Below are 23,098 nucleotides of genomic sequence, written 5' to 3' on the forward strand. Positions count from 1 at the left end.
ACTTAAAAGATAAAAAAAAAAGTGAGGCTCAATTAAAATTTAGGCACATACATAAGAGGAACCTTATTTCATTTTTTTATTTTTTTGTCTAAATTAAATATTTTTCATAAATTATGCCTGATATTAATACGCGTAAAGAAAACTTTATTTTGTTTTTTTTATATGTTGTCTTTTTATTAGAGATATCCATGACTATGTTTTCTCTAACTTCCAAAGAAACAAGAATTCTCTTTCCACTATGATCCGTTTCTTTAAGATTGTTCTCAGAAAAAACCTTGATGATGAATATCTAGTGAGAATTTTCTTTCCTTCACCCTTCCTATCATCTTTTTTTTTCTTACCAGCATACTATGCTCCTCAATATTTATGCTTTTTAGTTTTGAATTTTTGATTGTTAGTTAGTTAGAGTAGTAACTGAATCAACAAAGCTGCTGTTAGGGAAGGATAATTCTTAGAAGGTTGTTAAGAGGTTGAGTGATACAAATAGAGTGAGTGGAAACTTATCTGAAAAGTTTCTATAGTGAAGCATAATAATAGTGAAACTTATCTGGCCAATGTTGTGTTATGATTGAGTTTTGATAAGTATGGTTACCAACAACAGTTCAGTAGGAAATATGGTGGTGATATGCAAAATCCAGTGCAACTCCAACCTCCAGATGGCACTGAATGGAGAATAGATTGGACTAATCATGATGGTGAGATTCTGTTTGAAAACGGTTGGAAAGAGTTTGCTACATTTTACACTTTGGAGAATGGTCATTCTAACATCAAAGTACACATATTCGACATGAGTGCCCTCGAAATTGATTATCCTTCCAATGGCCGAATCGGTGATGACAACTCGATGAACCGCCAGCGCGAAGGGGCCGAGGCCGGCCAAAGAAAACAGTGATAGCAGAACCAAAGCAATCATGTTCTTCTACAAGCCGGAGATGTTTGTATCTTTGAGCTCATTAACAGACAAGGTCCAGATCTTAAGGTTCATTTTCGTCAAAGCCATGATTAGCGAATGGCTTTGCTTACTTGTGTTGCAGATCAATGGTGTATGTTCAGGGATCAAGAGTTGTAACACTGAGTCATAGTTTTCATCATACTAAATGGTTCCATTGCAGTGTTATCTCCTTACTACCATAACTAGAAATATATAAGTGATCCATGCAGAAACAACACATGTAGAATTATATATTGTTGGTAGTATAAGATGTTATTTGGACAAAGTACCTAATCAAAAGTTGCCCGACTACTTATTTTCAAAGCAATTTATGGTTTGGATCCTATTTCACTCATTCTCCCTCATTTATTATACTTGTCACTTTTTAGAAACTTACTAACTATTTGCAGAGTTGCAGTAATTACATAAAAAATTCCAATGTAAATAACTTTTAATGAGTGTATAATTTTTTTTAATTCATTGTATTGGACTAATTGGTAAATTGTTACAAGTTTATTATTTCATATTTAAACAAACATAAAATAAAAGTTAATTTTGCTTACTTTATGTAAGATATAGGTATGAATATGTCCATAAATTCTGTCAAATTTGTTGAGAATATGTTCCATTACAATACACAATCTTGTGTATGAAATAAGATCCACAGGTACTTTTCTAATTTCTGATTTGTAGTGAGAACAACACTGCAACAATTAAGTGTGAAATGTGAAGAAAAACATGAATCCATGTCACAACTCTTAATGACTAACATAAATAAGCATTCATGACTAACATTCAAGTTTGATTTTAACAAAGTGGAGTGACACATTTCTTAACCAAATTTCTTGATACAAGAACTCCAGATACTCTAAAGATTGCCTAATTAAGCATCCTGATACTCTAAAGATTGTCTAATTAAGCATCCCTTCGAAAAATATGAGCATCAAGTTCTGCACCTTCTCTGTAAACAAGCTCAAAGATACAAATATCTCCAGCTTTCAGGTTATTGACAAAATGGCAATTTTCTGAGTTGGATAATAGTTCAATGTTACAGGCCACTGTTTCGTAACAGAATATTTGCATGACATGAAATGTTTCTGACAGAGACAAATGTGTCAACTTACTGGTGAAGATCCAGATAGTTGAGTTTGCCTTATCTTGGTTATGAAAGAGGGATTCTTTGACTTGAACTTCTTTGCTTTTTGAACAACTTTACATGTACACCATAAAAAATTTGCATAGAAGTTACTTGTAGCTAAGTTCAAGCTTCAAACAACACAGTAATTTTTATTCATTTGAACGAAATTTAAACACAGACAAAGAACAATAAGATACTTATTGCATAGTTACATGAAATGCAATACGTTCTGGTATGGTATGCAATATGCATACGCTACCTATCTGGTGAATTTGTAACTATGATTTATGCATTTTAGCCACAAAAGCAATACATTAGAAACTACAAAAATAAAAGGATGAAATGATCATGAAATTACATACTATCAGGATCAACACTGGCACTTTAAATTGTTGGCATCTTAAGACCTGTCTCTTCAGATTGACTAGCTTCTTCAATTTTGCAACACTGCATCCAGTTTTGTTTATCAGGGCCCTTCTCTACATCTCCAGTTTTGACAGAACTCCGCAATGTATTACTTGTAGAAGGAGATGATACTTCTACTGCTGCTTTCAATTTTTTCCTCGGCCGGCCTCGGCCTCTTCGTGGCAGTTCATTCTCAACCTTAACCATGTTGGCATCATCAATGTGGTCCTTGGAAGGATAGTCTATTTCAGGGCACCTAGTTTTGGCAGAACTTGTGAACATTTTACTTGTACAAGCAGATGGTGTCTTTGGTGCAGCTTTCTCTGTTTTTCTCGGTCGGCCTCGGCCTCTTCTTGAAGGATAGTCTGTTTCAGGGCACCGTTTCACTGCTCTAGTCTTGGCAGAACTTGTGAACATTTTGCTTGTAGAAGGAGATGCTGTGTTTGCTGCTGCTTTCTCTGTTTTCCTCGGCCGGCCTCGGCCTCTTCGCGGCGGTTCATTCTCAACCTTAACCATGTTGTCATCACCAATGTGGTCCTTGGAAGGATAGTTTCTTTCAGGGCAGCATTTCACTACTTTAGTGTTGGCAGAACTTGTGAACATTTTACTTGTGGAAGGAGATGGTGTCTTTCGTGCTGCTTTCTTTGTTTTCCTCGGCCAGCCTCGTGGCGGCAGTTCATTCAAGATCTCAATCGAATCATCATCGCTGATGTGATCCACGGAAGGATAGTCTATTTCAAGGCAAGTCTTGTCAAAAATGTGTACTTCAATGTTAGAAGTTTGATTGTACTCAAACCACAGCAAATGGCCATGATCCAAAGAGTAATATGAAGCAAATTCTTTCCAACCATTTTCAAATTGAATCGCACCATCAGACTCAGACCAATCCATCTTCCATGCAGTGCCATCTGGAAGCTTCAGATACACTGGATTTGGAACACCGCGACCATATTTCATACTGAACGTTATTGGTATCATCTGCAATTCAAATGAAAGTATGAAACTAGTCTTAGTAATAAGCATAAATGAAAAAAAAAACCTTACAAGGGAAAAATCACAAAGAGAAATGCATGCATTAAATAATATTATAAGTAAAGAGGATATGAAGTGAAGAAAATGCTTACAAGCTTTCCATCTTCAAGGCTATGTCTGAGAACAATTTTGAAGAAACGGATCACAGAGGAAGCCATGGATGTGGTGGTGGATGGTCTCTACTCTCATGAAAGTATATAAGCACGCACTTATATACTTTCATAGGGGATTAAAATTCTAGTGGTAGTTAAAAATGGTTTTATCCTTAATGTATCAATAAGGCTCTTAAATCTGGAAAAGAATAAAAAATTATTTTAAAAGAATTCTTAACCTCTCCAATTTTTATAAATTTTATTTGATAAATAAAAAAAAGTTTCTCTCAAAATAGAAAGCACAAATTTTGTACATTAGTATTCTAACAAAAAAAAAAAAAATCCTACAAATATTGGAATTATAATAGACATAAAATTAATTATAATTATTTTATATTTTATTTATCTTCAATCTTTTTTATGATATACTATTTTAATGCGTTCATAGATTCATAGGCAAATTACAATTTTGAATCAAATCCATGAAAAATTCTGCCTCACTTTTTTATCCTTATACCAAACACAACCTTATCTTTTACTTTGAGAAGATAACAATGCAATCATGAAGTGGCAGCAAAACAAAAAATAAAATTAAAACACTTAGTTCATACATATAAAACTGGTCCACAACAGAAAGGATTGGATACAGTACAAGTTTGATTCAACAGAAAAAAAAAGATAATACATTCTTCACGAAATTAACCTTACTTAAAAATTAAGAGTTCTTAGTTCCTGAAGTTATAAAACATTGGCCTAGCACTGGGCTCTACAGATATGAACATCAAACAGATCTTTTTTATTGATGAGCTCAAAAACACAAACATCTCCAGCTTCTAATTTACTTGCTCTGGCAAAAGAGCTCCAACCAGCCGAAATAAAGCTGTTTTTCGATGACGGATTGTAGATAATCGTAGCAGGCCACAACTCCTTTTCGAACTGTAATTTTACATCCTGTTGATTCTTTTTAAAATACTTTCTGTAAAAGATAGCTGATAAGTTCTGCATCACATTCCATTTTGAATCACCATGGTCAAAAATAATTATAAACTAAAAAATTTGTGAAACTAAGTATAAACTAGCACCCAGAAGTTTGCATGGCATATTATGTTTTGTCATGGATAAAATGTATCGAAATAAACTTACAGGCCTTGATCTCCTTGGATCACTGTCTTTTATCTTGACCATGAAAGAGGGATTTTGTGAGTTGAGCTCCTTAGCTTCTTTCGGGAGCTGAATCACACGAGTCACTGGTTTGGAAAGTGATTCTGATACATAAAAGAATTGTAAAAAAATTAGCATGAATTTTACTTGTGAAGAGTTTTGGATACAAGTATATCTATAGGGTTGGAGACAACAAAAATTTTAGCATAAGATTAGTTTATATAACAAATTGTGGTTACATTAAGGACCAAATACATAGTCACTGCATTCATACTGCATTCTTAGCAAAACTAACAATAGTTTCCTTAAGATTGAAATTCTGCTGCTATAAATGTTTCAAGGAAGGGAAGAATTAGAAATTTGTAAAATGTACTCCAAATCAAACACGGGGTCAATTAATTTTTAATATAATTTTTTTAATGAGGATAATGCTAAATTCTATTCCATTTTTAAAGTTAATTATGTATTCAATGTTGTACTAATATCTTAATTTTTTACAGAATAACACCGCTTAAGAATCCTAAACAATTGCCTTACCGCGGCGTTGTCGACGACAAATGTGAACATCAAACACCGGATCCTTTCTATTGATGAGCTTAAACAAACAAACATCTCCGGCTTGTAATTTACTAGCTCGAGCAAAAAGGTTCCAACCAGCAGAGATAAAGGCAACACATGATGATGGCCTATAGATCAACTTAACAGGGAACAACTTCTTTCCAAACCTTATATTTGCATTTTGTGGATTATTTTCAAAATACTTTCTGAAGAATTTAGTTGAAAAGTACTGCAGCACATCATATTTATATCATCATGGTTAGAAATAAGACACAGTTTGAAAGAACGATAGCACATGGAAGTTCACATGATATATGTATTAACCTATACTTACACATGGTGCTCTCGTTTGAGACCGTTGCGTTATCTTGATGATGAAAGAGGGCTTTTCCCGCTTAAACTTCTTAGCTTCTTTCAGAGATTCAGGTCTTGCAGGACAGAGCCTAACAGAAGATTCAGAATCTTTTCTTCTTCTATTCCTTTTGCCTTGGACATAGGAAATAAAGAATCAGAAACTACCACTATAATGTACAAAAAGCAGTTACAAGTAACAACGGTTGAATCCACAAAAGAAAAGGATGATTCAATTATGAGACACGTACCATTAGAATCTTGATTGACAGACACTGGCACCTCATGGTTTTTCTCTTTGGATTTAATACCGTGTGAACTGAGGCTTCTTTCACCATCCCTAATTTGTGTGTCATTTTCCAACTGTCTACTTTTAGAAGCAGAAGACACTAGTGCTCTCATTTTTTTCTCCGGTTGGCCCCGGACTCCTCCTGGCAGTGGTTCATTCAATCTTTTCTTCTGCTGTTCCTCATTAAGTCTCATGTTTTGGGTGTTGGGACTGCTATCCACATCTCTAGTTTTTGATTCTTTTGGCCTTTTCACCGGCTGCTGGTCCCTGCGTGGCAACTGCTCTTTGATATGATCATTGGCAGGATACTCTATTTGGTGGCAACTCATGTCATGTATGCGTACTTCAATGTGAGAAGTTCCAATATTATACTCAAAGTATAATAAATGGCCATGATCAAGAGAGTAATATGCAACAAACTCTTTCCAACCCTTTTTAAACAAAATTACACCATCATGATTAGTCCAATAGACTTTCCATTCAGTACCATCTGGAGGCTTAAGATACAATGGGTTTGATAAGACAGAACCATATTGTCTAGTGAACTTTTTTGTCAACTTCTGCAACATTATGAACCTAATGTTAGCAACCGTAATAACAATAAGGTGACGCACATTAGCATGTCTTTCACCAAGATGTTGACATGTATTATGTTAAATAGTTTAGTCAAATATCTCGGCTATCATCTTCATATAATAATAACATTAAACTTCCAATTCATCCTTCACTAATAATTATAAATAGTGCAATAAAATAGTCCAAACATATTAGTCTTAAATTTTATATGTAGGTAAAGATTAACCTCTCACCTCTTTTAAAGGAAAAAATAATTTCAAATTTCGAAAGACTATTTTGCAGCATTATTTGCATAATTAGAGATTAGGAGTGAAATAAAAAAAATATTAAGGACGGGATTGTCCAACATAAAAATTGGTAGGGACCAAATCAGTAGTAACAAAATCAGAATTCATGAATAATGAAAAATGATGATGAATATGATAATTTTTCTAATCACCGCAATATGTCCTATAATATTTCATAATCTTGATTAGTGAAAGTGTTACCTAGATCATTTTTCATTAGTAATAATGTAGATTTAATTGTAATTAATTTTATAGTAAGAATACATACGGAGTACATAAAATGTAACCACCTAACAAATATGTTTATAGGTTTTCATTCCATTTTATGTATTTTTTATGTACATTTGCTACAAAATTAATTATAATTAAGTCTAAATTATTACAAATAGAAAATGATCTAGATAACAAGAAGAAAGAGCTTACTGTTACTATATTTGCAGCTAAGAAGTCATGCATGTGTGTTGTTCTATGAAAAAAGTGTTTATAAACGAGAAAAATCATATATAGAGGAATAAGGAGAGAAACTTTTTGTGAACACTATCTCAAAAAATAAACAGATTAAAAGAAAAAAGAGGGCATGGAGAAGACGAGAAAATGCTTACAAAGTTTCCATCTTGAAGAGCTTTTCTGAGAATAATCTTAAAGAAACTGGTCTCAGTAGAAGTAGAAGGAGAATGCTTGTTTTGTTGACGGCTAGAGGAAGCCATAGCAAACGAATGATGGATAGATTTGATTATTGTTGAGGCTCAGTCTCTCTCACCCGGTGCTGGTTAAATAACCTTATTTTGAGATAACAATTAAATTAAAAAAAAATAACAAATGAGTACTAAAATTAATTATATATTTTTAATTTATTTTTAATATAAATTTTATATTTTCATATGTATATATTATATATTTATAAATAATTTTAATATATATTTAATATAGTTTAATAAATTTAAAGGGAAGTTAGGGACCATTCCTTCGTAATTGATTGTAGAGTTATACAACGTTAGTTGATAACGGTGTTGTTAGAGAGACAATATAAAAAAGAGAAAATTCCACTTATCTCACCTCTTTTTAAAGATGTTGAAATAATATATTTTTTTATTCGTCATTTTTTTCTTTTCTAATCTTTAAAAGATCTCCTCTTTAATTCATTTAAAATTTTTTGTGTTAACTAACATTAATTTTACCTATTTTTTTTTAAAAAAATAAATTATATTTTACTTAACAAAAAATTTATTCTTTATGATTAAATTTTAGGATAAAGTATATTTTTTGTTCTTGAAGTTTGACAAAAGTTTCAAAAATATCCCTAAATTTTATTTTGTTTTAATTTTGTCCCAAAAATTTTTTATTTGCATCAAATATATTCTTAATGGCTAAATTTTAAAAAAAATTTAAAACCAATTTAACAATAATACATGAAAATTATACTTGATTTGTTTGGGTTAAGAGTTGTTCTTATGAAATTGTTGTTGAATTGGTCTTAAATTTTTTAAAAAATTAGCCGTCAAATATATATTTGATGCAAATCGAAAACTTTTAGAATAAAATTAAAACAAAATAAAATTTAGGGATATTTTTAAAACTTTTGTCGAACTTCAAGGATAAAAAGTATACTTTATCCTAAATTTTATTTTACTCTTTATTAAATTATTTTTTTACTAATTAAATTATATTTTTATCAAAATATTTTTTTTCTAAAATATTTCCAATGAAAAATAGGCCAAATTAATGCTAGTAAACATAAAAAATTTTAAATATATTAAAAATGATATTTTTTAAAAGTGATAAGAAAAGAAAATGTATATTTTACACATAAGAAGAAGAATGATTTTAATTCTCTCAAAAAAGGTGAATAAAATTTTTTATATAAAAAATAGTCAAAATTTATCTTATAACTATTTTTTTCTATTTTTTTTTTTTTCTTTTTGCTATCAAACATTCTGAAACATAATATGAAATGCCATTAGACAAGCTAAAGAAAAACAAAAGGTGCACATGCAAAGAAACAAAATAGAGGCATAATAAAATGGCACGATGAATGTTAGTACATGGAATAAAAGGTAAATACTAATTATCAATGGAGTTAAGTTAGGTTTTGATTTGATAAAATTTTTATCTTTTAAAAGTAATTTATAAAAATTAATTTTTAAATATAATTTTTTTAAAAATGGTAGTATTTATATTTAATAAATTAAAAATATTTTTAATAAACATAAGAAATAACTAGTGTCTATCATAATATAGTTTTTAAAATTTAAAAATATTATAATAAATATTAATATAATATTAAATTTAAATATTAATTAATATATAAGATTATACTAGATTTTTTAATTTTAATAAATATAAATAAATTTTAAATTTTTTTTTTAAGTGCTTTCAAAAGTACTCAGAACTTTTAAAAGTTGCAAATACACTCACATAATTTTTTTTATTTACTAAATATAAAATAAAATACTTATGCTTTTACACCTTTTTAAAAAATTTTAAGAATAGTACAAATGTACAATTACAACGTGATAAGACATTTAAAAAAATTCAAAATCAAATTGAATTAGAATTGAAAATCAAGTTGTATCTTAAATTAGAAAGTGGTAGAAACGATAAGAATTTAAATTGTTTTTCTAGTGCAAGACAACACAATATTTATGAAAAAATAATAATCATGAATTGAAAGCTTTAATTTGATGACTAAATTTGAAGAATTTGAAACAAATTTAAATAAATAATTTGACTAGTCAAAGTTTTTATTAACTATGAAATATTATAATTGTACTTAGTTGTTATAAAAATTATTATTTTATTATAAAATTTTGCCCATAAAAAAGCTTAAACACATGTATTTTAATCATATTTTCATATGAATGAAAATGTATTGAGTTGTTAGAAATTCTCTTCTCTTCTGTGGGTGTTTTGGTGAGTTTGATAGATGAAAAATGATAGTGTTACTTAAGTGAGTGAGTGATTCTGAGACCAATAAAGTGTGGATATTATACTTATATTTGGTATCGATTCAATCCAGAACCAAGTGTTTGAGAGTTTGTGAAATGTGGGAGAGTTCTCACATAATTATTTGTTCATAGAGTCAGTATAGCAAACACTTTTAATATCGTGTCACTACCATAGTAGCTAGAATCTCGATTTAACTCTTAAAATCTTCCGATATTACGATTTTAAAAGAGTTAATCGATTTTACGAAATTTGTACTAGGTCTGACGATTTTACGATTTAAATCTTGTTAAGATTTTACGTTTTACGTACTTAATTTATTTTTTCAATTTTACGTAAAATCTCGATTTTCTCTACCTTGGTCACTACAATATTTTCAGGTTGAGGCAACATTTAAAAAGTGTTGCTTAAAGGCTGACAAAAAATTGCTTTTGATCTATGGCAACACTTTTGGACCTAAAGCAACGTTTTTGGGCGGCGTTGCATATGCAGCCGTTGCCTTAGATCAAAGCAACACTTTTTTGTTTCAGAGCAACACTTGGTAAGTGTTGCCTTTGGTTGAAAAATAACAACAACACTTCAAAGGTGTGTTTGAGACAACACTTTTGCAGTGTTGTCTCTTCTCTCGTATTTTGGTCACTACTAAGAAGTATTGTCTATTTGCAATAAAATGCAACTCTTTTACGTGTTGCTTATAAGTTGGACACTTGTATAGAAAAAGAGTTGTATAGGAAAAGAGTTGCATTTTATTGCAAATAGACAACACTTTTTAGTAGTGACCAAAATACGAGAGAAGAGACAACACTGCAAAAGTGTTGTCTCAAACACACCTTTAAAGTGTTGTTGTTTTTCAACTAAAGGCAACACTTACCAAGTGTTGCTCTCAAAAGCGTTGCTTTTGAAACAAAAAAGTGTTGCCTTGATCTAAGGCAACGGCTGCATATGCAACGCCGCCCAAAAACGTTGCTTTAGATTCAAAAGTGTTGTCATAGATCAAAAACAACCTTTTGTCAGTCTTTAGACAACACTTTTTAAATGTTGCCTCAACCTGAAAATATTGTAGTGATAAAAAAAAAAAAAGATTGCGTTCAGAAATTTAAAATATACCTAATATTAAATATGTCTATTTTGCTTCAGTTTTTGAACTATTTAAAATATACCTAATATTAAATATGTCTATTTTGCTTCAGTTTTTGAACTATCACTTTTCTTCTCCAATTTTTTTTTGTATTAACTGTGATATTTTCTCCAGAAATATTTTTAATGTAGTAAAAAAAATTCGCTTCTTAAATTCCTTTTCTTTTATGTATTTTCTAATTTTTGGCCCTTTCCTTTGCTTGTGATGCTTTTAAGAATTTATAGAGCAGGAAAGACATTTGATATGATTGCACTCCCATATTTTCTAATTCATTTTCTTCATTTATTTAATCATGGTCATAATACATGCAGCAGGTTTAATTTGCATGTTTGTTGATTGGATGTCACAGAGGCAATTTTTGTCTTGAGCCTTCGTTTTTGTCAAACGAATATTGACCTATATTATTAGCCAAACTTTTTCTGTTTTTCTTCTGTTTTTTTTTTTTTTTAATCGATGGAACTGAAATTTTTTTCACACAGAATAATAATAATAATAATTTATATGTTAAATGACAAATGAAACTGATTACGAGAATCTGGAAAAGTAACAAAAATTGAAAAATGAATGCTTTGGAACAACAAAATAACAGTGGACAAGAAAATTAATTCATCGACAATTCCGAGAAAGAAAAGAAAGATATAAAATAAATAGGTAGTGGTCTACACTCTTCATGCACTGGTTATATACCCTGTTGAATGTTTATAATTAATTAGGAGAGTATCTCTAATATTAATTCTAATTTTATTTTATTTTAGGTTTTATAAAAATATTTGTGAAATTATATGTCATAAATAATAATTTAAAATTAAAAATGAATTTTGTTCTTTTAATACTTAATATTAGTTTAATTAAAATTTTATATTATTTTTAATTATTTTATCAACATAATTATACAATTAACAAAATTTTATTAATTCTTTATTAATATAATACTGTATTTCTAAAGTGGTATCAGTTTCATTTCATAAATTAATTTTAATGAAGATTTTAATTTAAAATTATATTTTCTAACTCACTTAAATAAACTTAATTCTAAAATAGTTTTTATTATTTAAATTTAATATTAAATATTATATTTCAATTTATTAAAATCAAATCCAATTTTTTCTTTCTAATTCAATAAAACAAACTTAATTATATAGTTGCTATTTTTTAAAATATATTGACCTTCTTCTTCTTCTCTTGCTATTATATCTTGTTATTTTTCTTTTGTAGTGTATTACTTAATCATGATCATAATACATGCAGCAGGTTTAATTTGCATGTTTGTTGATTGGATGTCACGGAAGCAAGTTTTGTCCTGAGCCTTCGTTTTTGGAGAATCTGGGAAAAGTAAGACACATGCTTTGGAACACTGCAAAAGAAAAATATTTGACGATAACTCCAAAGAAAAGAAAGACTTAATTAACTATGAAGAGAATGGCAACCTCAAATTTGTTTATGTAAACTGCAACATAATTAAAATTTAATAGCATAGTTTTTTTTTTCAAATTAGTTGCTAATAAGGATAACAATTAAATTGATCTTATAATTTTTACTTAATGATAAAATTGGCAAATTGATTAAAACCATACCTACAAGTTAGCTTGCCTAATTAATGGCATGACATAATGTCAAATAACGTTCTAGGTGAACTTTTTTATTAAGATAGAGAAATTATCTTCATATCTTGATTTATGGTTTAATTAAAACTGAAAATAAGTTAGTTTAAAATTGAGAAATCAATTAATTGTTATTTGATTATTTCACGTTCTTTATCATACTTGGACAATTGCTGGATAGTGCAACTATCTTGAATCAAATAAATGATTAAAATTGAGTGTATTTAAATTAATAACAAAAATTAATTCATAAAATAAAAAAGTTATCTTCCGCTTTTAAATAAACTATATTCTTGTAAATATATAGAACTTATAATATGTTTATAATCTTAAATTAGATGTGTATATTTAAAATACTTATACTTATTAATTAAAAAGTGAGAAAAGTAAAATAAATGTAAAAAATAATATTGATGATGGAAATCTGAAAAATTAACTAAAAAATTAAAAAGAAAGATATACATGCTTTAGAACAAGTAAACCAGAAAAATAATTGATCGATAATTTCAAAAAAAATAAAATAAAATAAAATAAAATAAACAGGTACGTGGTCTACATGCACTAGTTTATTATGGCACCTGTATTGTTGTTAGGGATGACAATTACATCTTATCTTTTTTCAAGTAAATGTTGAATTAAATTTTTTTATTAAATATAAAAAATATTTAATTATTAATTAATAAATTAATAGTTTTTAAATAAAAATTAGTTATATTTTAAATTATTACCAAATTTTATAATAATATTACATTTTTTTAAATTTGCAGATAAAATTGAATATATATCTGCAGTTTAAAAAAGAATAAATTAAAATTAAAATATTCTCAACATACAAATAATATTAGAATTAGCTTTAAATTCTACCGAATCCTATCTATAGTCACCCCTAATTGTTGTACAATACTAAACTACACGTAACACACTATGAAGAGAATGCCAACAATCTTTTAATTTCAAATTTGTTTGTGTAACTGCAGACATTATACTCTTTCTTTTACATTCCATAAATATATTTATTATCTTTACTTCTCTGTTGATAGTTGATACAATACTCTCTTTCATTTTTCTTATTTCACATACATTTATTTTCTTGATTTTTATTATTTTATGCCTTATTCACTCATAAATACTTGCAACACAATTCAAATATATATATTTAGGTTTGAACTTATTCTATTTAAATATTAGCAAAGGAAAAAGATATTAAAGGTAATTTTTATTGATAAGAAGCAAGAACATTATAATTTTTTTTAAGAGTCTATTTATTATATATTTTAAAGGTACATGTTAAGATTACAAAACAAAAATTTTTTTATTAAAAATATAAAAAACTTAAGAAAAATTGATAAATTGATATCTGACTTTTCGATCCGCAGATATTTAAATCTTTACGGATTTAAAAATACATTTAAGTTATTGACTTTTTCAAAATCTAGATACATTGATTTATAGGTTTAATTTGTCCCATTTTAAAAACTTTTCACGTGTACATTCGTACCAACAGGTCGGTACAACGGGAGTTACATTTAATTTTTCTGTTGGATCTACAAACCTAAGTGAACATCAGGAATCAATATGTCAAAGTTTTAAAAAAGTTAAGAACTTAAAAAGTATTTTCAAATTCTCGAGAATTTAAATATTCGCAGATCAAAAAGTCAATGATCTATTTGTCTTTTTTTCATTTAAATTTTTAATGTATTTATTTTATAGTCATTATAAAAATATTTAAAACTTTCCACTAGTGGTAAACTTATCATATATCCTTACATCACATATTAGCTAAATCCTTATTTTATGGGTGAACTGACGATTTTTTTTATGAATATTACATGATAAAATGAGAAAAAAAATAAAAAAGACAAAAAATTGTTTTCAAAAATTTAAAATATACCTAATATTGAATATGTCTATTTTACTTCAGTTTTTGAACTATCACTTTTCTTCTCCAACTTATTTTTTTTGTATTAACTTTGATATTCAATAGGCTTCTCCAACTATCACTTTTCAAAAAAATTCGCTTCTTAAGTTCCTTTTCTTTTATGTGTTTTCTAATTTTTGGCCCTCCTCTTTATATGTGATGCTTCTTCAAAATTTGTAGAACATGGAAGACTTTTGACATAATTGTACTCTCATATCTTTTAGCTTATTTCTTTATTTATTTGGAATCTTTTGACAGGTTAAGAAGTGGGCCGGGGGTTAATGCTTTATGCTTTCGTTCAGTGGATAGTTTTATTATTGACGGTCTTTTTCTTCTCTTACTGTCATATTTTATTATTTTTCTTGTGTTGTACTACTTAATTTTGTTAAAGTCCAATAGAAAATTTTGAGCCTTCGTTTTTGGTCTTAAGAAATAGGGGCTATATTGGCTTAGACTTTTTCTTCTGTTTTTCTTCTGCTTTTGATTTTTTTATTGATGGAACTGAACTTTTTTTCACACATAATAATAGGTGCAAACTAAATTATTAACTACTCTCTCTTTTTGCACCCCTTTTAAAAGGCCACCTAAAATAGAATACATCATCATAAATTATATCCAAAAGGTTGGATAAAAGCTTTTAAAAAAGAAAATCTCATCTAAAACGTAAGAAAAAGGGAGATTCTAATAGGCTGGTCTCCTCTCCTTGAATCCTAAATAAAGATTAATATGGACGGCGCTGTCTGTGTAACCACTTTGGAGGGCTGGCTGTGGAGGCATTATTCGAAATCATCAAGAAAGATGGCTAGAAGGATACATGATGAACATTAGAACATGTTCAGCATTTAAAGTAGAATTTTGAGACGTGTTCCAGGGACTTAAAATTGTGTGGGACCTAGGATTCAAAAAAGCTATTCTGGAGACAGATTCCAGAGCTGCAAACTCTGCAGAAGAAGGAAGAAATCCAGAATCATCCGGAGGCTCTGGTCAGAAGCATCGGTCAGATCGTGAAGAGAGATTGGAAGTTGAATATAAAACATGTTTATAGAGAAGTCAATAGAAGTGTAGATTGGCTTGCTAAGAACAGCCTAAAAGCTTTTTCAGGATTTCACTTCATTGACCTTCCCCCACCTGAGTTAAGGCACATTATTGATAATGATAGTAGAAGGGTTTTATACTTTTTTTTTTTTTTTGGTTTCCCACGGTATCCCCCAACCCGGCAAGTCAAGGACTAATCCATCGCGGTATTGAGCTCCATTTAAGGGTTTGTCGCTGGCCAATGGGTTGCTGCATGCACAAGGCGGGATTCGAACCCCCGACACTTGCTTAAGCGGACTAGTGAGCTAACAAAAAAAAAAAACTATTATCTTTTTTTTTTTTAAATATTATGTTGGGTAGGACAAAATTCGGTATTCACACTAGAAAATTAAAAAAAAATTTGAAATCAAATTGAATTAGAATTGGAAATCAAGTTGCACCCTAAATTAGGTAATAGAAAATACAAGAATATAAGTTATTTTTTTAGTTAAGACAACACAATATTTATGAAGAATGAAGAATTATGAATTGAAAGTTTTAAGTTGATGAGTTAAAGAATTTAAAACAAATTTAAATAAAGAATTTAATTAGTCAAAATTTTTACTAAATTCGTAAAATATTACAAATTTCATATGAATGAAAATGTATTAAATTATTAAAAATTCTCTTATTTTTTGTGAATGTGTTGATGAATTTAAAAAATAAAAAATATAATAAATATATTTAAGTGAGTAAATAATCTGAGACTAATAAAATGTAGATATTATACTTAAAAAAAAAATGGATATAAGATAGAGAATGTATAAGTACATTATAAATTCGTGATTTAACTTTTATTCTATTTTGTTTATTGTTTTATGTGTTGTGTTTTCTATTTTATTTTACTTTTTTATAACATGTTCCACTTATAATTGTGTTGAAGTCCCATAAAAAATCTTGAGAAATATTGGGCTATATTGGCCAGACTTGTTCTATTTTTCTTCTGATTTTTTCGTTTTTTTTCTTTTTGTATCGATAGAACTGATTTTTTTTTCACACAGAATAATAAGTGCAAACTAAATTATCAACTACTCTTTTTTTTTAAAAAAAAAATATTATGTTGGATCGGACAAAATTTGGTATTCACATTAGAATATTAAAAAAATTAAAATCAAATTGAATTGAAATTACAGCCGAAGCATGGTTAGATGACAATTTTATTTGTCTCACTTAAAAGTGCACCAAAAATCCTCATAGAAAAAATATAGAACCATGCTAATAGAGTAATAATAGAAGTGGGGTGTGTTGTGTATAACCAAAAAGAAAAATAAAAAATTAAATTGGAATTGAAAACTAAATTACACCCTAAATTAGATAGTAGAAACTACAAGAATATAAGTTATTTTTTTTTAACTGCTTTGTTGGAATATAAATTGATTATTATCGTATATTGTTGGTTTGTAATTTTATTAGTTAAGAATTACAAAACTCACATCATTATATATCTCTTTCATTTAGACAAATTCTTTCATTTATATTTGCAAATAAAAAACTTAAATAATTATTTTACAATTTATATGATCAAACCAAGCATATCATTAACAATACTATATAGTTCACAAAATACCTGAGCTATATTGATATTCAACTTATTATGGGTAGCAAAACAATAAGATTATGTAAGTTGCAAAATTAAGCTATTAATGGAAAAAAGGATACTAAATTAATAAGTCCTCAGCTTTATGCATGTAAATAATTATATAATGAATTTACATTTTAATAAAAAGATTAAAATTTAATAGAATAATTTTTTTCCAAATTAGTTGCTAATAAAGATAACAATTAAATTAATTGATCTAATAATTTTTAATTAATGATAAAATTAGCAAATTGATTAAAACCATATTTTCTACAAGTTAGCTTGTCTAATGGGCAATGGCATGACATAATGTCAAATAACGTTCTATGTCAACTTTTTATCAAGATAGAAAAATTATCTTGATTTATGGTTTATTTAAAACTAAAAACAAGTTAGTTTAAAATTGAGAAATCAATTAATTGTTATTTGATCATTTCACATTCTTTATCATACTTGGACAATTGCTGGGTAGTACAACTATCTTGAATCAAATAAATGATTTAAAATGAGTGTATTTAACTTAATAACAAAAATTAATTCATAAAATAAAAAAGTTATCTTACGCTTTTAAATAAACTATATTCTTACAAATACATAGAACTTATAATATGTTTATAGTCTTAAATTAAATGTGTATATTTAAAATACTTATTAATTAAAAAGTGAGAAAAGTAAGACAAGTGTAAAAAAATATTTAAAATCTAAAATCTAGTAAAATGTTTTAATTTGTAAGCTAAGAGTATAGAAATAGTCAAAATAAGACACTAACTACTTCACTCTTTTAATTAAAAAAGGATTTATCTTTCTCTTTTATATTTGATAGTGGTTACATTATAGTTGATTATTTTCAATTTTCCAAACAATATTTGGGTTCTAATAAAAATAATGTGGAGCTAATATTTATGAATTTTCATATATTAATGGAGAGTGGCATGGAATCCATATCTGATTGCTACATGCTTTGTTTTGCCGTGTTTATAAAGGAAGGAAAAAATGCATATCATGCCATAAACATCAACATATAAATTTAATGAGTGACAAGGATATAACAAAGAATTAGACCAAATTGATACAATTTTTTCCATGCGTATTTGGTACTCCTGGAATAATTAGAAACTGAGAGAGAATCGCTCAAAGACTTTTAAGATAAGCATTGGAGACTAAAACTTTACCACACATACTCAAGACTCTTGGAACGTAAAGGTTGGTTTGATTGATTGTTCCATTATCATGATTATGTATATATAATGTGGTTGAGTGAGTGGAGTGAAAGCCATTCACAAATTAAATATCATCAATAATATCTATTTATATTCCACTGAAAATGGGAATTGGATATCAAAATGTTGCTGCATGCGCAGTATTGGTACTTGTGATGGTGATGGCTGAAATTGCAGGCATTTGTGCAAATTCAAGTACTCTCCTCCACTCTCCGTGTCTTGAAAGAGAGAGGCAAGCTCTTGTGAAGTTCAAAGCATCCCTGACTGATCCATTTAACATGCTTTCCTCATGGCATGGTGATGACTGCTGCCGATGGAAAGGGATCGGTTGTGATAATGTTACTGGTCATGTTGTCATGCTTGATCTCACCACTCCTTACGATCAATATTTAGAAGGTGGGAATGTTAATTCATCGCTGCTGGCACTGGAATACTTGACTCATTTGGACTTGACTGGAATTTATTTCTATCCGAGTCCCATACCCATGTTCATTGGTTCTATGCAACGCCTCAGGTATTTGTCCATCTCTGGAGCTGGTTTTGGCGGGAGAATACCCAGCAATCTTGGAAATCTCACCAACCTCCACTTTCTTGATCTGAGTGACAATGAATTTTCACGAGACAGTAACATCAATTGGATTTCTCAACTGCCATTGCTGGAGCACCTCAACATGATGGGCTCTTTTATTTACAATGAGTTTCAGGTATTTGTCCAAACTTATTACTTGGATAGTTGGATGGTTAATAATTCATGGACTTGACAAAGTTGCTTCTTGTTCCTCGCTCAGGTTAATATTAATCTCACCATCAGTGCTCCTAAACTTCACTTCCTAAGTCTTGCCTACAATAGACTTAGTGTGTCTAATTTGGATGCTTTACAAAACATGACATCTCTTGTGCATCTTGATCTTGGTTGGAACAATCTTACTTCAGTTTCATCTTGGTTTGGCAACTTTAAGAAACTTGAGTATCTTGATCTTTCAGGGTGTGGGCTTCATGGCCCAATTCCAAATGCTTTCCAAAATGCAACTTCCATTGAATTTTTGGATCTTTCTAAGAACAGTTTTGACTCTCTTCCATCCTGGTTTCACAAGTTTGAGAAACTCAAGCATCTTTTTCTTTCATCTAATAACTTCCAAGGTACAATTCCCGTTGCTTTACAAAATATAACTAGCATTGAGTTCCTTGAGCTTTCTCGTAATTCTTTTACTTCAGTTCCATCTTGGTTTATTGAGTTAAAGAAACTTGTCAACCTCAATCTTTCAATTAATAAATTAACATCTATGGAATGTTCCATTTCATCCATTTTGAAAAATATGTGTCACCTGAAAACATTAAATATAGGAGGAAACAAACTCCGAAAAGAATTCATTGGAAACAGTGATTTGTCTACCTGCATTAGACATGATTTGGAGAATCTTGACTTGAGTGAAAATGAATTTAATGATCATTTACCATCTTGGTTAGGACAACTTGAAAATCTAGGCAATCTTGATCTCCAAGATAATTTTTTCTATGGTCCCATTCCCTCTTCTTTTGGAAAATTACTGAAATTGAAAATTTTATATCTATCCAACAACAAGTTAGAAGGGGAGCTTCCTGATTTCATGGGACAGCTTGTAAATTTACAGGTAGTCGATCTTTCAAATAATTCATTTAATGGAACCATTACTCAAAATCTTGAGCAACTTGTAAATTTACAATATTTTGATGTCTCCAATAATTATCTAACGGGATCCATTCCTTCGAGTCTTGGTCAACTTATAAATCTAACCTCTCTTGATTTGTCAAATAATTATTTAAAAGGAATCATACCTACAAGTCTTAACCAACTTGTAAATCTTAGTTGGCTTGATCTTTCAAGGAATAAACTAGATGGGAGAATATGTATTGATTTTCAAAAACTTGTGAATCTATTCAACCTGGATCTGTCTTCAAACAATTTGTATGGAACCATCACAGTGGAAGAAAGTCATCCTTTTATTATCTCAAAAATGTCGTATTTGAATCTCTCATATAATCAAATCAGCGGCTCACTTCCTGAACATATTGGTCATATAATGCCCAATTTGTGGTCCTTGATTCTTGGAAATAACCTCATAAATGGTTCAATTCCAAAATCACTGTGCCAAGTTGATCATTTGAGAATCCTTGATCTTTCAAAGAACAGACTATCTGGTAAAATCCCCAATTGTTGGAAAGATAACAAATTATGGGAAGAAATAAATTTGTCATCCAACAAACTCTCAGGGGCTGTTCCAAGCTCATTTGGGAATCTTTCCTCTCTCTTTTGGTTGCATTTGAACAATAACAGCCTTCATGGAGAGTTTCTAGCATCTATGAGAAATTTGTCACAGTTGTTGATTATGGATCTCGGAGAGAATCAACTTTCTGGCACCATCCCATCATGGAGTGCTAACACATTTTCTTCGCTACAAATTCTAAGATTGCGGCAAAACAGGTTAAGTGGTAGCATTCCTTTGCAGATATGTGAACTATCATCCATTAAAATCTTGGACCTTTCTCGCAACAATTTAAATGGTCCAATACCTTGGTGCATAGGCAATCTTCGAGGAATGAATCTTGAGGCTCCTGCTTTGTCTCCTCCTTCGCTTGTTGCTGAGAGTCCAATAGCAGAAGGTTGGAAAACTGAGGATGTCATAGAAGTCATGAAAGGAAGAGAATTTCACTATACAAAAATCTTGATACTTGTAGTCATGATGGACTTGTCCGAGAATAATTTGGTTGGCTCAATTCCAAAAGGAATAACATTGCTTAATGGATTGCATAGCTTGAATCTATCAAACAATCATTTGATCGGAAAGATCCCTAACATGATAGGGAATATGAGATCACTTGAATCCTTTGATGTTTCAAGTAACCAACTCTCAGGCACAATTCCAAGCAGCATGTCAGCTTTAACATTACTAAGTCATTTAAACTTGTCACACAACGACTTCTCTGGCCCAATTCCTACAGATAACCAGTTTTCAACTTATGATTCATCGAGTTATGCTGGCAACCCATATCTTTGTGGATCTCCTCTACCCAACAAATGTGGTTATTTACCTGAAGATCATGGGAGCAGCGAATTTGAAGATGAAGACAGCAACTTAGATAAGTTGGAAAAGTGGTTGTTCTACTTTGTGATTGCAATTGGCTTTGCAACTGGGTTTTGGGGAGTTATTGGGACTTTGTGGTTCAAGAAAACTTGGAGGCATGTTTACTTCAGATGGGTGGAAGATTTAGCCGACACGATCTATGTCACAACTGCAATAAGAATGGCAAAATTGAAGAAGTGGATGATGATGAGAAGCCGTGTTGTTGTTTGATCATGTATTCATATGTGTGTTTTTATTTTATTTTGACGAATCAAAAGTGGAAATAAATTAAGGAAAGTAAATGATGGTTGATGCATTTATGAATGTATGTGTATGCATGAATTTGTAATAGAGATTGTCATTTGATGTTTAATCTCCTGAAGAATCTCTGCATAAAACAGAACAACATATCTAACAAAGCTCTAAATTGAAGTTGAGTTAATAGCTCGCTTCTGCAATTCACCTCTTTTGATGCACCAGTTTTCTTAAATTCCTTTTGATGTAATTTTCTCTGAACCTTGATTCAATGCAGCAGTAACCATACCACAACTGTTATGTAACTATACACTTCATTTCTGGTTCAATATACTTCCTGGTTACAGAGGGCAGAGTCTATTGATTCAGTTTTGTTAGCATTCATTCTATAACAAATAATGTGCAAGGGAACACACACCTAATGATCTAATCTAATAAGACTAGTAATTCCTTAAGCTTGTGCAATGCATATGTGACGAAAAGGTCTTATATATCATGTAAAAAAAAATAATAATATTAAAAAAAATCAATTCTCTAGCAATATACTATAGCATTCTGTATAGTTTAGTCTTGATGACAGTAAATTATTTGATTCAATTAAAACACTAATTCTCAGTTCATCACAATCAGTTAGTGGAACAACAATGCTAAAATATAAACCACGGGGGAGGGGACAAAAAAGATAAAAGATTCAAGATATGATCAATATAAACAAATTTCAAGAACATAAAACCATTATGAGAAATGCAAAAGTGTGTAATGAGGAAAAAAATTAAGAGAAAACTAGCTAAGACACCTACTAAATCATACACAAGCTACGTTGCAGCTTTTATAAGACTATTAAAAACTGTATATGAGAATATGCATATTTCTCAAGGTGTATTTGGTCCGGGGAAAAATAAGAGCTACATTTTCACTAAGATGATAAAACAAGAGACAATATTTACAAGAGAGATTGCCATAGTAAAAGTTCAATTTTACAAGATAACTGCTACATATTTACTAAATTACTTGGTTTAAGAGCTACTGAAGTTTTAATGGATTGCTTAACCATTGGCTCTATAAATATGAGCATCAAGCACTGGATTTTCTCCACTAATGAGCTCAAAGACACAAACATCTCCAACTTTTAAATCATTTTCAAGACTAAAAGGCCGCCAACCTTCGAGATATAGGCAGGCTACAACTTGCCTTCGTACCGTATCTCTACATTCTGCTCCTTGTTTTCAAAATACTTTGTGTAGAAGGAAGCTTTAAAAGGATTTGACAAACAATTAGAAAGGATCTTACTTATGGAATAAGGCAGTTACCACATATTAGTTCCTTTGGAAGAATGTGGTTAAATCTAACTAAGAAATAAATAAAGACAGCTGTCATAAGTCAACTAAATTTTGAGCCAAAAACTAACTTCCATTGGCCTGAGATCTGGCCTCTGATGTTATAAGTGTT

General features: G+C 29.7%; 4 protein-coding genes across 6 annotated transcripts in view; 2 read left to right on the top strand and 2 right to left on the bottom strand.

Annotated features, from left to right (window-relative positions):
• Window positions 1-238: 238 nt before the first annotated feature.
• On the top strand, window positions 239-892 carry LOC112786616 (B3 domain-containing protein At3g18960-like). The gene is made up of 2 exons (XM_025829984.1): window positions 239-292; window positions 602-892. Exons 1-2 carry the CDS (start codon window positions 239-241, stop codon window positions 890-892), a joined length of 345 nt encoding a protein of 114 aa, XP_025685769.1.
• Window positions 893-2,198: 1,306 nt separating this feature from the next.
• On the bottom strand, window positions 2,199-3,940 carry LOC112783429 (uncharacterized). The gene is made up of 2 exons (XM_025826372.3): window positions 3,599-3,940; window positions 2,199-3,452 (listed from the first exon to the last, which is right to left on the bottom strand). The coding sequence occupies exons 1-2, from the start codon at window positions 3,662-3,664 to the stop codon at window positions 2,454-2,456; spliced, it is 1,065 nt and encodes a 354-aa protein (XP_025682157.1). The 5' UTR covers window positions 3,665-3,940; the 3' UTR covers window positions 2,199-2,453.
• Window positions 3,941-4,184: 244 nt separating this feature from the next.
• LOC112783426 (B3 domain-containing transcription factor VRN1) lies at window positions 4,185-7,582 on the bottom strand. The gene is made up of 6 exons (XM_025826370.2): window positions 7,423-7,582; window positions 5,920-6,517; window positions 5,652-5,803; window positions 5,297-5,546; window positions 4,742-4,863; window positions 4,185-4,597 (listed from the first exon to the last, which is right to left on the bottom strand). Exons 1-6 carry the CDS (start codon window positions 7,525-7,527, stop codon window positions 4,352-4,354), a joined length of 1,473 nt encoding a protein of 490 aa, XP_025682155.1. The 5' UTR covers window positions 7,528-7,582; the 3' UTR covers window positions 4,185-4,351.
• A 10,541-nt stretch (window positions 7,583-18,123) lies between these two features.
• Window positions 18,124-23,098, top strand: part of LOC112783537 (uncharacterized) — a 72,091-nt gene continuing 67,116 nt past the window's right edge. Inside the window, exons 1-3 of one of the 3 annotated variants that reach the window (XM_072231687.1) lie at window positions 18,227-18,689; window positions 18,808-18,997; window positions 19,082-21,767. In XM_072231687.1, coding sequence (XP_072087788.1) covers window positions 18,965-18,997; window positions 19,082-21,625 — 2,577 coding nt within the window. In that variant the 5' untranslated portion in view covers window positions 18,227-18,689; window positions 18,808-18,964 and the 3' untranslated portion in view covers window positions 21,626-21,767. Of the gene's footprint in view, window positions 18,998-19,081; window positions 21,768-23,098 lie in introns of those variants that run through there. The other 2 variants (XM_025826521.2, XM_072231686.1) reach the window with 2 other exon arrangements.

This window comes from Arachis hypogaea, chromosome 20 (assembly GCF_003086295.3).
Source record: "Arachis hypogaea cultivar Tifrunner chromosome 20, arahy.Tifrunner.gnm2.J5K5, whole genome shotgun sequence".
Taxonomy (NCBI): domain Eukaryota; kingdom Viridiplantae; phylum Streptophyta; class Magnoliopsida; order Fabales; family Fabaceae; genus Arachis; species Arachis hypogaea.

Bases quoted from the DNA above. Each gene is read 5' to 3' on its own strand.
- LOC112786616 (XM_025829984.1), top strand. From the start codon at position 239: ATGATCCGTTTCTTTAAGATTGTTCTCAGAAAAAACCTTGATGATGAA. The intron at 293-601 runs GTGAGAATTTTC...TACCAACAACAG, and splicing joins ACCTTGATGATGAATATCTA to TTCAGTAGGAAATATGGTGG.
- LOC112783429 (XM_025826372.3), bottom strand. From the start codon at position 3,664: ATGGCTTCCTCTGTGATCCGTTTCTTCAAAATTGTTCTCAGACATAGC. The intron at 3,453-3,598 runs GTAAGCATTTTC...TTTGAATTGCAG, and splicing joins GCCTTGAAGATGGAAAGCTT to ATGATACCAATAACGTTCAG.
- LOC112783426 (XM_025826370.2), bottom strand. From the start codon at position 7,527: ATGGCTTCCTCTAGCCGTCAACAAAACAAGCATTCTCCTTCTACTTCT. The intron at 5,804-5,919 runs GTACGTGTCTCA...CCTATGTCCAAG, and splicing joins TGTCAATCAAGATTCTAATG to GCAAAAGGAATAGAAGAAGA. The intron at 4,864-5,296 runs GTAAGGCAATTG...TTTATGTATCAG, and splicing joins TTGTCGTCGACAACGCCGCG to AATCACTTTCCAAACCAGTG.